This window comes from Cydia strobilella, chromosome 8 (genome assembly GCF_947568885.1).
Source record: "Cydia strobilella chromosome 8, ilCydStro3.1, whole genome shotgun sequence".
In the NCBI taxonomy this organism is placed as follows: Eukaryota; Metazoa; Arthropoda; class Insecta; order Lepidoptera; family Tortricidae; genus Cydia; species Cydia strobilella.
In genome coordinates, this window is record NC_086048.1 from 13,277,819 (window position 1) to 13,292,517 (window position 14,699).

At 37.8% G+C, this 14,699-nt stretch overlaps 1 protein-coding gene across 1 annotated transcript in view; it reads left to right on the forward strand.

The window, feature by feature from the left end:
• Window positions 1-14,699, forward strand: part of LOC134743803 (tachykinin-like peptides receptor 86C) — a 60,710-nt gene that overhangs the window by 218 nt on the left and 45,793 nt on the right. The window contains exon 2 of the mRNA XM_063677463.1: window positions 4,909-5,020. Coding sequence (XP_063533533.1) covers window positions 4,909-5,020 — 112 coding nt within the window. The remainder of the gene's footprint in view (window positions 1-4,908; window positions 5,021-14,699) is intronic.

The following is a 14,699-nucleotide window of genomic DNA, read 5'->3' on the forward strand; positions in this document are numbered from 1 at the left end:
ATCTTGATCTGATGTTCTGACGCAAGAGAAGGCTGCTTTTCCTTCCCTTAAGCCAATTAAAAATAACCGAAGTCATGAATAACAGCAAAAAATCAGCGTAAAACGTGTTTCAATTGCTCAGTAAGTGGTTGGTTTGAAAAAATTAAATTATTGTTACCGTATTACACCGAAATTGCTTATGTCTGCAAGTATCAACCGGGATTATTATGATATAATTGTTAAAAAGCATTTAAGAAAAAAAAAAGTTTTTAGACATTTGTAAATGCACATAATATATCTTTAGCTTGAAACTGTAGATAATTTCACATAAAACGATGTAATTATAACTAAGTTTCCCATCGGGTTTTCAGTGATTATTTAATGAGTACTCTGTAACCTACATTGAAAGAGAGCAGAACGGGTCTGTTTCTCGATATACTATAAAACTAGACGAAGTCTTCGTTTAACCCCTTTCATTAGAAACGGACTTTAGTTTGTCTAGAAATTGATAATTTCCTTGAAGCTGGCTCTGGAAATGGTCATAGAGCAATCAATCAATCAATCTTTAATGTCAAAAACACATGTCAAAAACTGCGATACAAATAAAATTAAAAATACACAACACACAATATAGTTATATATACAAATGTCAATAATAAAAAACCATTAAAAATCAAAAATACAAATGTCAATAAAATAAATTTTTTAATTTAAAAATACACAACACACAATATAGTTATATATACAAATGTCAATAATAAAAAACCATTAAAAATCAAAAATACAAATGTCAATAAAATAAATTTTTTAATTTATTTACATACAAGATATATACAGTGGTACTACTAATAAAATTAAATTAAATAAATTAAAATACACTGGGAATCATTTCATGTTAAACTTAGTATAAAATTCTTTCACCCTGAAAAATGCCTTGTCAATTAAAAACGCTTTCAACTTTTTAACAAATAGCTCGTAAGAAGCCGCCTCTTATTTCACGGCTCAGGCTGTTGTAAATTTTTATGCCAACAACCCTCAACGAGTTGGACGATTTTGCGAGTCTGACCAAGACGGATTTAATATCACGATCAGTTTGCCTCTGATCAGGTCGACGTATCACATATTCACTCTTATGCTTATACATATATTTTGCCACCTCAAGTATATATAAACAGCTCACGATATTGTGGCGTACAACTGCCCACACCCTGTGTATAAATTATAATGACTGTACTTTTTCTCCACAGGCAACTAATACTCATCGAGACAACTCTAAAAACCCCAGCACAATTAGGTTTCGTTGTTTTATCGCAGAGTCCTCCTCCGCATCCACCACCTCCTGTCTCCATCATCAGATCAGCTCCATGGTATCATAATATTGCATTGTCATCACAAAGTCGGGAAGTGGGTCAAATTTAATTTGCAAGGTTTGAGTCGTACATTCATACATGCATAGGTACATTGCAAGTTAATAAAAAGCATGGAAAAAAACACAATAATCACATAGTACTTCAGCGCATCAAACATACTTTTAATGGACTTTTCATACTTAATTCAGTATTTTCTTCAATGCATCAGTCACGACTCGCCCCAACTTTTGAATGACTTCCCGTAACAACTTTTTGTTTATTAGCCAATTATAACTTTTATTACATTGTCATATACGTCCTTGTTATTGTTGACACACACAAAAGTGAATAGGATCTAGAAAACAAAGCTTTTATACAGGCCGGGAAAAAATACATCGTATAATAATAACCTTTTACCCAAACTTGCAATGAAATATTGAGGTTATGTCTCGGCTCCAAAGTATTACGTTTCGGGCGCGAAGAGTCGAGGCAGGACTAATAATGAAGTTTCATGTAACGTCAAAAATAGCGGCATATTTTCTGAACAGCTCAGTTTAGATGCTTTAATGTATTGGCCTTTCTCTAGTGTATCTTATAAATATATTTGTAGTATGTATAGATAAACGTCACTTCGAGCAACGCAAACCAAATACCTCCTTCAACAAAATTGAACTTGAAATATTTATTGCAGACCGTGGTCCTTTATTTTGTAGGTAGTTATTTATTCAGGTACAGTATAATTGTAAACAAAGGTTTTGGTGTGTAATATTTTATACTACTTACTTTTGTAGTGTGAAACATTGTGAGTTGTTAAAGCGAAACTATGTAAATTTCTTTGTGCAACTCTAAAAATCTGTGTTTTGGAAGGTTGACATTTAATTAAAGACAGTTGGAGTTGAAACTCTAGGTCCATGGGGTCCCAGCGCGCATAAGTTGTTTGCAGAAATCGCGAAGCGTCTGGTTGACGTAACTGGTGACCGAAGAGCTGGCGGCTTTCTCGCACAACGTATCAGCATTGCGATACAGCGGGGAAATGCCGCCAGCATCCTTGGTACAATGCCTCAAGGGCCTATTTTAGATTTAAGCTAGTTATTAATTTCGTTTACGTAGTACCACTGTATATATCTTGTATGTAAATAAATGTAGTTTCTCATTAAAGACGCCCCAAATAATAAAAATAAGTTAGAATTACTTCCTGTTTTACATAATTAACCTACACATAAATTGAGTATGATAATTGGAACTAAATATTAATTTCTTATGCATCCTAAATAGGTATTTGCATAAAATAGGTATAAAACGGGATCCCTTTTGACATAATTATTGAGTCATAATGTAATGATTGTCATATTATCATTAGTCATAATTCTGAAACCATTAACTTTTCAGGATTTTCCTCGGGTTATCCTATAGATAGGTTAGGTTAGGTTTGTTTTATGGCAATCCTGAAAAGTTACGCGTTTCTGAGAAAAACCTAATTATGACTAACGAAAATGTGGACAAACAATACATTATGACTTAAAACTATATGGGAAACATTAGAGACCCGTATAAAACATATGAAAAATATTTCGTTTTGTCATTTTTACTGTAACTTATAAAAGGCCGATTATCAGTGTTTTTTGCCGACTAATCGCTGACAAATTCTAACTTTTCTTGTTTTAACCCGTGGAGCGTCCCAGTTTCACAGTAGTATGGAACTCCTATATTAACTACTGACACAGGTGTGTGAGTAGGGCGCTCCACGAGTTAAGCAAGAAGTTAAGATGTCATCCGGACCAAAAACATGTTTACTTATTCAAAAGTAGATAATTGAAAATCTGCCATCGGGCGCTCTTCCAAAGTTTATTTCGACAAAATGTTGACTTGTTGGAATGCGAGCCTCCAAAGTTTCAAACTAGGCTATCGTGCATATGTTTGGCAACTGTAGGGTTAACTTCCCTTACTCCTATATTACACAAGAAGCTATACACTAAATTTGAAGTTGAGTTTAGTTATGTATGTGGTATTGATACAGATCAAATATGTATCGATTAGGAATCTTGTAGCCGACTGACACCATCGCCAAAACCCCGGACGCAAGCGAGCTGATGTAGACCTTACCTGAAAGTGTGAAGGTTCCTTTGAAAGCGTACGTCATAACAATTATACTTGTCCATGGCGCGGTGTTCATGACTATTAACTGACTGACGGTCACTCGGACGCCACGTCACCGAATTGTCAAAACTGAAATTGAACTCTATGCACATACACGTAGGTCTATGTTGCTCTGTGATATGTGACGGATTAATCAGTCTTTGGCGTTGGACCTGCGGTACCGATATATCCATCATTGGTGTCCAAAAGGTTAACGACGACTTTAGGTGTTCTTGGCGTTCAAAATGTTAAGAAACGTTTTAAACTCCAAATTAATCTCGCCACATTGTAAACTTTCGATGTGTATAAATACAGTATTTCAGACCATTCATTAGCAGAGCCCAAGCCGAGTTATATTTACTCGTAGCTACGAATTTCTACGACTTGAGTGTGACCGCCATCATCATCAAGTACGGTTCGTTACAGTCGTGTAAGGTAATTTTGCGACGCTTATTCTCTATAATTTGGCGCCAACCAAATAAATAATTTTGATAAAAAATCGGCATTTGTGAATTGATGATTTAAACACATTTTAAACCTGTCGCGTGGAACATGATCCTTTATGACCTAGGAGGATATAACCAAACGGAGTAGCCATTAACAGGTGTTCCCCTCTGTCGAAAATAGTCGGCCAATAATCATACACAATGTATGGACTGTCGCTACTTTGACGTTACGTATACATTTGACGTTCCCCTCCCTCGCAAAAATTGGCAGACTTTTTTGTACAGCAAGTTACAGACGTGGCGCCTCCGTTGGTTATATCCTCCTAGTTTATGACTTCATTTTAATATAGTTCCTTTCGCGTAATTTTTTTATAGATTTTTTGGAGGTTACACTAACTAATTTATTTAGGAATGTACCATGTACCGTAACAAAAATACGGTTATAACATATTTCTTTAATTAGTACTTTTGAAATTAAGTCCAACCAGGGGTGCGAAACTCCTCGCTTCGGGCAAACTCGGCTACGTTCGGCTCAGCATTGCTCCAAACAATTATTAGGGTTGGCACAACTTGACGTCCCTTTGCGTGAACGACCACAGATAAGGATAATAACTTGATTTTTGTCAACCCTAAATAGCCGAAAAGGAAAGTACCATGTATAAGGAACCCTCGACCCTGAACCGCTGTCAAACTTCGGTTTTAGTAGGAAGTTTCCTTTCTGTACGGTAGTACTATTATTTATTCTGTTGCCCAACTAAAAGTCACTTGAAGGAACTGTAATAGGGACCATCAATCAACGCGGGGGGATAGTCATTAGTGAAAATGTCAAAGGGCGTGACATAATGTCGCATAGAATGCTGGGGGTATAAGTGCTGGCCCATCAGAATTGTTATTGTTAAAAATTTATCAACAGACAATTCGACACGACGCTTCCTTTATTAATATTCTATATGTAACCCATTCATTATGTAAATACTCACTGCAAGGTTTGTTCGCAGCTCATCGCCGTATGCGCACAGTAACCAACTACTTCCTGGTGAACCTGTCCTTCGCCGACCTCATGATGGCGTCGCTAAACTGTCTGTTCAACTTCATCTACATGCTGCATAGGTGAGAACAAAAAAATAACTACACTGCCTTAATTTCTTATCGTATAATTTAGAGACAGCCTAAAACGCTGAGGAATTTCAACCATAACACTTTTCAAAATTCCAAATGTTAACCACTATTTATTTTCAACTGTTAGGAATTTCAACCATAACTGTACAGCCATAACTAATTAATAATATAATACAATAAGACGGAAATAACGAAGAATGTACTAAGATGCAAAGCTGGTCTAGCTAAGTTTGACTTCTGGGAGAACTTTCCGCAATTTTCCCGGTATATTGGGATCCTGGTATCTCGGTATTGCATTCCCTACGCTAAACCGATTTATATGAAATTGGGTATTGAGATAGTTTGAGGCCCGGCAAAGGATATAGGATCAAGTTACAGCAAATAAATGATTATGAATATGAGAGTTGTCTCATATTCATAATCATTTATTTGCTGCAAACCATGATACTCGTAACTCTAATACCGTCTTAGGTTATAAATGTATTAATTCAGACCAAACCTCGAGGGTAACGTATCTTTTTGTTTGTTAAAAGTGTTCGCAATCCGAGGCTATCTTTACATTTTGGCATTTAACAGGCGGAGGCGTGACTAGTAGGTTGCCCGCTGATTACATTAACGCTCGATTTATCACGTAGAGGCCAGAAAGGCGGTTCCAGAGGTTTGCACCTCGCAATGTTCACTCGGAGTTAATTGCCAGCGTAAAGGTGAGCATCGACTAGAGCTGCATGAGGTTACAAAGATGCAGTGAAATGCCCGAATTAAGGCGGTTCCCTGAGCCAGAAGGCGAAAAATCTCCTTATATGATCATGTTTTTCTAAAAGGCGTTGATATTCGTAGACGTGGAAAAAATATATGTAAGTAGTTCTTGACTATATTATCTTTAAGGCCGTTCAAAATGCAAATGATAGAATTATTCAATTCGAGCGACCAAAAGAATACCAAAACTTTTTCATTTTCCACAGGATAATAATTTGGTTTCCTCTTTGAGCTCGAACAGAACAATGCATGTTAACGTTTTTTGTCGTGTCACACTACGACTGTCCCAGCTTTGTATTCCTACAACATAACAAACGTTTGCTTCAGGTTCACCAGTACAAATATGATCTTCGATTTCGTGTAGTTTTTACGGATGTTGAGGTCTACTTATAAGTTCCTCTGAGGCGATGCACATGGTTATGAGTAAGGGGTGGTAATAAGAGCTAGCTAGCTAGCTGGCTAGGATTATTCCGTCAGCAACTCTAACTTACAGGAAACTGGAACGTGAACGTAATACCGAATAGGTTTTGGTAACTTTCAGAACTTTTAAATAGTATTTTATGTGACATAATGAAATGCATTAAAATACCAGTGTTGTATTGTAATGCCTAATTATGTACAGTTACATTTATTGATCCCAGCGGTTCACGCGTGATGCCGTAACCAGGGAAATAGGGATTCATTTTTATACCTATATAACTATAAATTATGAAAACCTGCTTATGTTACGTTGTGCCTTGCGCTTATACTTCAAGCATTTGTTATATGTGAGTGAAATATGAACGGCGGCGTATAGATTCAGACGATGCACTACAGGGTGCCTAGCCAAGATGACATTCGCTTGCGCTACGACAACGAAACACCTTGTGTCTCTCTATCACTCTTCCATGTTAGTGTGACAGCGACGGTTGCGTTTCGTTCGCTACGTAGCGTAAACGATTGGCATGTTGGCTACACATCCAGGAGATAATCTTGTAATTCTTGTATCTAATAGTAATAAGGGGTTATTAATTACATATTCATGTATATAATGTTTTTTTATTTTTACTGTAAAAATAAGTAAAAATAAAAGAAACCAAAAATTGTTACAGAAAAATTGTAATACTCTACGAAATTACAGGTTAACGCATTCACTGCCAGTGCGAGCTACGCGCTACGCTCGTAGCCTATTACGCAGCGTACTACCTACGTAGGCGAAAAACACGCGAACGCGAAGCGGCGCGGCGCGGGGTTAATCAACCCTTTGATACCTGTAAAAGTATCCTACGTGGGCGATCTCGTTGCGAACGCGAACGCCGTGGGCCCGCCGAGCCACTTCGCGTTCGCGAGTTATAAATGTCTTACATGATACATTAGCTAAAACAACGTTACTTGGCACAAACTTCAAAATTTCCCATTTAACCCTATTTTTACGTTTTATCACGTACACTTTTTTTAAATAAAAAGCTACACAAATAAACAGTTGCTACATTTAAACATGACTAAAACGTTCAAGTTAATAAACAAGACCAAGTGCGGGTAATTCGAAAAACTTGCGCGCCTAGAAGATGTTGATGAGACCACGGGGACAACTCTGTCCTCGAAACGTTGGAGGTAAATTCAAAACTTATTTTACGCTATTAAGTCTCGTCGTTGTGAATAATAACGAGTAAAAATCGTGAAAGTTTAAATCAGTGTTGTGACTAATATTGCAATATTTTTAGGTTTTTCTTGGCTTAATAACCTAATTACCTTTCAAATTTGGAGCTTGTGGGTCTACTAGCAGTACCTTACAATTATGATGATCGTGAGTCAGTGAGTGTGTCAGTGACAAAACTAAGGAACTTTGACGTGCAATAATTATTTAAATACAAGGTCAAATTGAATGTTATTGAGAATATATCTTAATCATATTATGCTCTATACGTCACTGGAAATTAGGTTCTAGCTTTATTTAGCCATCACAAAATTACAGGACTTGGAAAATGGCCTGAATGGCTTCGAGAAAAGGATGGTACAGCCGTGCCTCTTTGTTTTGCTCGACTTGGCGGGGGCACTGCCGTGCCTCCAGATCTCAAAAATTCAAATGTTGTTCGCGCTGCTGATGCGATTCACTTAATCCGAATGATGTATGGAATGCAATAAATAGATCAAAGCTGAGAGTAGAGTAGCTGGGATCTAAAGCGTATTTTTTTAAATAAATTGCTTCACGTTGAACGTCTGGCCCTGAGGCCAATTCGAATACACATTTTGATCTCAAAATGGCAAGGATTAAGTAAAATTTAATTTAAACCTTTATTAGATTCTGTCCAATGAAAGTAGAGACACTAGAGACTAGAAAATGGCGTAAATTTAAAAAAAAACACCATATTGCAATACCTCGCATAAAGCGATAAAATAATAATGATACTTAAACATTTTATATTCTTACAGTTTAATGCAATTTAGCACTTATTTGTCTGCAATATAAAATATTAAATTATTTAATAACGGTAATAAGATTTTGATGACAGAATGTCTCTGAACAAAATTGTACCTATATGCGATTCGCATGCGAGATGTGTTTTAAAAAGTCCCAAACGAGTATGGTGTAACAAAATCGTACGTATACTCTACAAATTCCATATTAGTCGCTGAAAAATGCAAAATCAGTCTCACACACACACACACACACACACATATATATATATATATATATATATATATATATATATATATATATATATATACCTATACACACACACGCGCGCGCGCGCGCACAGAAACACACCATTTTGTAATACCTACCTACCTAGTACCTAAGCAAATCCGTATTATTTTCATTTGTATCTGTTAGGGAGACCTATTATTGGCTTCATGATTGTATCCTAGTTATTTATTTATTTTAAACTTTATTGCACATAAAAAGTATACAACAGGCGGACTTAATGCCATTATAGGTAGTTATAAGTCTATACTGTTTGTAAAAAGCTGTTGTCCTTTATTCGGCAATTGTTCAACAATTATAACATTTGACACTTTATACATTAACATTTAACATGTACAATTTAAACTTATGCTAAAAGCTGTTGGTATTCTAATAAAATAAAAATAAAATAAAATTTTCGGCATGGTTACTTGGGCATATTCATCAAGCATCAAAATGACTGCGACGTACTAATCCATGAAATCTAATATCGTGCATGAGTACCTCCTCTGATTTCGTATCGAAAATCACTCCAGTCTCGTCTTCTTTTTCTTTATAAATTGTATCTGATACGAATTACTTTTTAGGGTTCTGTACCCAAAGGGTAAAAACGGGACCCTATTACTAAGACTTCTCTGTCCGTCTGTCTGTCATCAGGCTGTATCTCATGAACTGTGATAGCTAGAGAGTTGAAATTTTCACAGATGATGTATTTCTGTTGTCGCTATAACAACAAATACTAAAAAGTACGGAACCCTCGGTGGGTGAATCCGACTCGCACTTGTCCGGTTTTTATCATGATTTATAGTTGAAGAAATATAATTAAATTAACGCCATCCGCTGCACGGCCATAACCCGCCACCCGTCCGCCTTAAAAGCCGCAAAAGTTTTATCAGGTGTACTCGCCCTCTGGTGGGCGAACACTCCGACGCTCGCTGCTCACTGTGGCGGAGGCGGTGTCCCCCGCCAGACACATATGTACCAGTGTCGGAGCACTTACCACCCGGCCATAAAGAACCATGGCCCATCTGGAAGGCGATGAACAGGCTCAGGTCTCAGGTTGGCCGTTGTAAGCAGAGCATGGCTGAATGGGGACTGCTTCGTGGCCACTCTACCCAATGTGGTTGCGACACAGCACCGCAAACTATGGTGCACCTGCTGGACTGCCCCGCGTGCCCGCACTCCTGCTCTGAATCCGACCTGAGAGACGCCACGGTCCGGGCTGTCAGCACCGCTGCTTTCTGGACATCCACTGTTTAGGGGAACCTCGACACGAGAGAAGAAGAATAAATATAATGCAAGCAAGCATCCTTTCCGTATATTTCCTTTGAACATTACATGTATAACTTTGACCTCGAGATTCCTAATAACTGTACTGTACCTAATCGGGGACCGCTGTTAACCCCCGAAGCCAGAAGAGGGGTGTTGTAAGTTGGACGCCAATATCTGTCTTTCTGTCCGTCTGTATGTGGTATCTTAGCTCTCAAACGAATGGACTGATTTCGATGCGGTTTACGTGAAAGCGAGTTTTCTTGCGGTGGTTTTTGCTATGTTTGATAAAATCGATCCAGCGGTTTAAAGGGTATCAGCTCTTTTCCAAAATTATGTAATGCATCTTTGGCATAAAATCGATTTTTTTAAAAGCGTGAAATAACTATTATTTGAATTAAAAAAATATAATCGCTAAGTAACAAATTTTAAATATCCATTCTGAACTTAGCGGTACCCCGTCGCGACTTTGAATATCAACTAAAAATCTATAATAGTACATTATGATACAAGTGTGCTAAGTTGATCATTATACACGAGGCGATATTGTGCGTGCGAGCTGTAAGCGAGCGCGCAATAAGAAAGCCGATGTGTGTAATGACCAATGCACACGCGTTTCATACGACGTTTTTCAACACACTTGCGAGAAAAAAAAAGAAACTCATATTAATCAAATTTTAATAGTTAAAACAGTTAGTATTGTGTGTTGCATCTGTCATACTGCCGGCCGCCCCTCGCCCCGGCCGCGGGCGGCGGGCGGGCCGGCCGGGCAGCGCACCGCGCAGGCGGTCGGGCGCGCCGGTGCCCGCCAGTCTGACCAATTAAAGAAGGCTCCCTTTCCATGTATATTATTAGCAATCAGTTACCTTCTTAACTCAGTCGGATAATATGATGAAAAAGCACGAGTGGAATAATACACTGAAAGAACACGCGTGTTTAATATCTAGGATTATGAGCCAAAAATCGGTGGAATAAAAACGTCGTTATGAGCAAGTGTGTTGAAAAGATAATTATGCTTTTACTTTGTACTTATATGTAGAGGTTCGCTTAAGCGTCCGAGTTCGACTGGAATAACGCAGCTTCTTTGTACGATGCTGCCTTTATCGTCGCCAGGCCACGGATCACGAAGAAAAGACGATTTGAATATGAAAGGAAATAGAAAAAGGGATGGAATATAATCGCGTTATTGCGTAAATCCGGTTCGGTAAAATAAAACTCAGAAACAAATATTTTAGTTGTTTGGAAATTGTTGGTATTTACAAGTACCTGGTCTGTTTACCGAGAAAAAAGGGTACGGCCGGACGTGCCTATTTTGTTTGTTTTGCTCGAATTGGTCGGGCACTATTACCGTGTGTTAATGTTTTAAGGATTAAATATCATTGTGTGTAGATGTAAAGCGAGTTCATAAGTTTACTGAAATAAAGAGCGTGTTGAGCCATAAATAGATTACAAAATAAGAATACTCCTTCTTTTTTCGGAAGTTGTTAATGTATTTACTTGACGCGTGGGCGTAGCGCAGGCAGCTGAACTTTGATGTCGTGCAGAAAGGGAAACAATGTCTGGTTATTTGCTCCCCAGACAGATGGGCTTTAGTACCTACTGTGCTGGGTTGTGAGGCGGCTATTCATGCTACTCGTCATTATGCTGTTGAACGCCATTCATTTTATTTTATTTATTTATTTATTTAAGGTTTACCAACAATTGTTGACATCGATACATTAATAATGTACTAAGCTAAAACATGTAAGGAGTGGTGTCACAATTACTTACAGGTAAACACCGCATGCATAACAAATATAAGTAAACAACCATAGAAATACCTAAATTTAAACTTATTTTCTAATTATTTATGTTTCTAATTATTTGTGTTTTAAGAAATATTCATCTGGTAATGCAAGATCAATATAAAAATGCGTTTAATACGGTAGAAATTAAGAGACCCCATTTTCAAGGAGGTCCTCGAAATAACACCCCCTTATACCGTTACCCTAATTTACCAATGCTATGCCTCTCCAAGCATTGCCACTTGCGCTCTCCTCACTGGTAAAATGTACTATAAAGTGTAATGTGGTATCAAATGTAGTCGAGTTCAATCAATCTTTAAGTAGTATGGCTCCATCGATACTGTCGATGATTTCGCCAACGTCAAAGTGGGATCCACGTGGGATCGAATTAATATTTCTTGATTTTCTTCAGCCAGTGTACGGTAAATAAAATGATGGGCCTCTAGGGCTCTAGCCAGACACGGTTAGAGGTAGAAATACCAAATGCTCTTAGAGCACGACGTTGTTCGGTAGTTATTGTTGTTGTCTCGTAAAACCGATAGCTGATTTTACGAGAAGCACGTGGACTACCGGTCGTTGACTCCAAAATGGTGGTAAACACGCTTTGAGATTTATTCTCTATTCGCTGCATACTACCAAATTAGATTACTGTATAATAAAGCTATCGATATTACACTTTAAACAATATTAATGAGCAAAAAACAAAGGAATTAATCACGAGGCTACTATCAAGATGGCGTTCGAACCGGAAGTCTACAGTCGAGTTAATACCAGGTGAAATTTTTGGCATGGGCTGATGAAGTGAAAAAAGTTCACCTGAAATACTATTTCGCTCAACTATAGAGTGCGCGTCTTATAAACTCCACTCATGGTCTCATGCAATGCATTAGGCTCGCAATCTCAAACTGATTACGTGTGCATATTTCATCATAAATGCTTATGTCTGACTTAAAAAGTATTTTCCAGAGTCTTTTAGCGCACGCTGAGTGTAGTAATGTAGTTTGCCTCGATAGTCCTCGAGTCTAAGTTTATCCAATAAAAGCTTTAATTAAAGACGGGGTTTAAATTTGTCTCAAAGAATAAATCTGTTCTCTAAATTTTTCGACAAAAAAAGACTGATACATTAGCCTCCTTAAGGCGAGGCGCGAACGTTAGCCGATCCTCCCCCGGGTAAGAGCATTCACTATCTCGGGTGAGCCTACATAATTTATTGGATGTATGGTGTCTTTTCCACACTTTTTATTCTCCTAAGCCCGAAAGGTTTGGTTTTAATTTGAAAAATAGTTCCGTATTTTGGTTTTATGACGTAGAATTCTGCGTCTTTATTAAATCGTGTTGTGCCAAGAATGTCGATATAATTATCATTAAGGCAACACATGCCCAAAAAAAATTAAGGGCTTACCCTGAGCAAGGATAGATATAACTCCGTAAAGTTACTCTATACCCTGAGTAATTCCGCAAATAAAGAAATTAACACTATAATTATTAAATTTCACAAAACATTTTAAAAGAAATATTCTTTTCTTTAGTGTATAATTGCATAACATAAGCATTTTAGGCAATGAAATGAATATAAATTTTTCATTTCTCATGCTCTGAAAGAGGGTCATTGTTGTTCTAAAAGGTGTGCAGAAAATGATACGTGTCTGCACTAGAGCATTTTACGTTCGATGTACGATTTTATTAATTTGTTTACAATAAGAAATTGAAATTTAAGTTTAAATGGATTTGTTATACAATTTCCATTCTAGTATTTGACTCTCCATTCCATAAATAACGATACTTTTGCCTGAATTGTTAATTGAAAGTACCCTCAAGAAATACTATAAAAATGTATACTTAGTCATGTTTTTTAAAAAACCCATGCATTTTACTTTTCTCGTATTCGAAATGAATAGTAGAGTGTTTAACTCGGGTGAAAGGCATCATTTCTGCCTCAGACTCTTGGCGCTCTCACTGCGTTCGAGCGCCAAAATACCTCGGCAGCGATGAGTGCCTTTCATCCCTTGGTTAACAATCTACTATTTCCATGCCTGTAGCTGATTAGTCTTTGTAAGCACTTGACGCAGCCTGCGTTGCTGATCACGAACTATAAATGGACTTGTTTTTTAGGGTTCCGTGCTCAAAAGGAAAAAAAAACTAACCCTTTATAGGAGCACTCGTGCGTCTGTCTGTCCGTCCGTCCGTCTGTCACAGCTAATTTGCTCCGAAACTACTCGGCCAATCAAGTTGAAATTTGGTACACACATGTAAATCTGTTACCCAAAGACGGACGTGTAACGTCAACAAATTATTTTAAACATAGACGCCACTTTTGGGCGTAAATAATAAAATTATAAAATAAAGTTTTGCAAACTATATAGTATCAAGTGAAAGGTCTCATTATGAATATTTCAAATATATTTTTTTATAATTTTAGGATAAACAATTTAGAAGTTATTCAAGAAAATAGGCAAAAATTACCCCCCCCCCATTATCTCCGAAACTACTGGGTCTAAAAAAACAAAATTCACAATAATATAAAATAGAAGTATTTCAACAAAAATACGGTTAGGCTGTTTTAGGGACACAGCCGCAATGGTTTACGTGAAACTTGGTATGAACAGCTATTGCTAAGGCCGAAGGTCGAGATCCGCGTAGTAGAACCGAAGGCCCGAAACGTCCCGAAGAGGCGTGCCTATTCGCGGCTGAGTGCGAAGGTCGAGCTGCGGGAGGTAAGTGCTCCAGCTCAGAAAAATAACAATAATAGTATAGGTGTTGGAATTCGATGACCGAAGGCCGAGCCCCGCGTAGAGCCGAAATCCTGGAGCGTCCTACCTGTGCATGCTTCCTGAAAATTCCACAAGTGACTTAAATACGAAGGCCGAAGGCCCTAAGCGTCCGTAAGAGTCACGTATATACACGCAAGGCCGAAGGCCAGCTGCGGAAGATTAGTGATTAAACACAGAATAATAGTCTAAGTATCTTAATTACGAAGGCCGGGCACCGCGTAGGGCCGAAGGCCAGAAGCGTCCGAGAGAGGCGCGCCTTTAGGATCAAGCCTGAGTCGAACTGAAGACAAAAAATGCGACTAGGCTGTATGTTGCACACAGCCGCAATGGTACAATTGTACTATTGATTGATTCGGTACTTGTACTATTATTACGTGTTTGAGCACTTTCATACAGCTCTCTCTTCGGCCTTTGCTATTAAAATA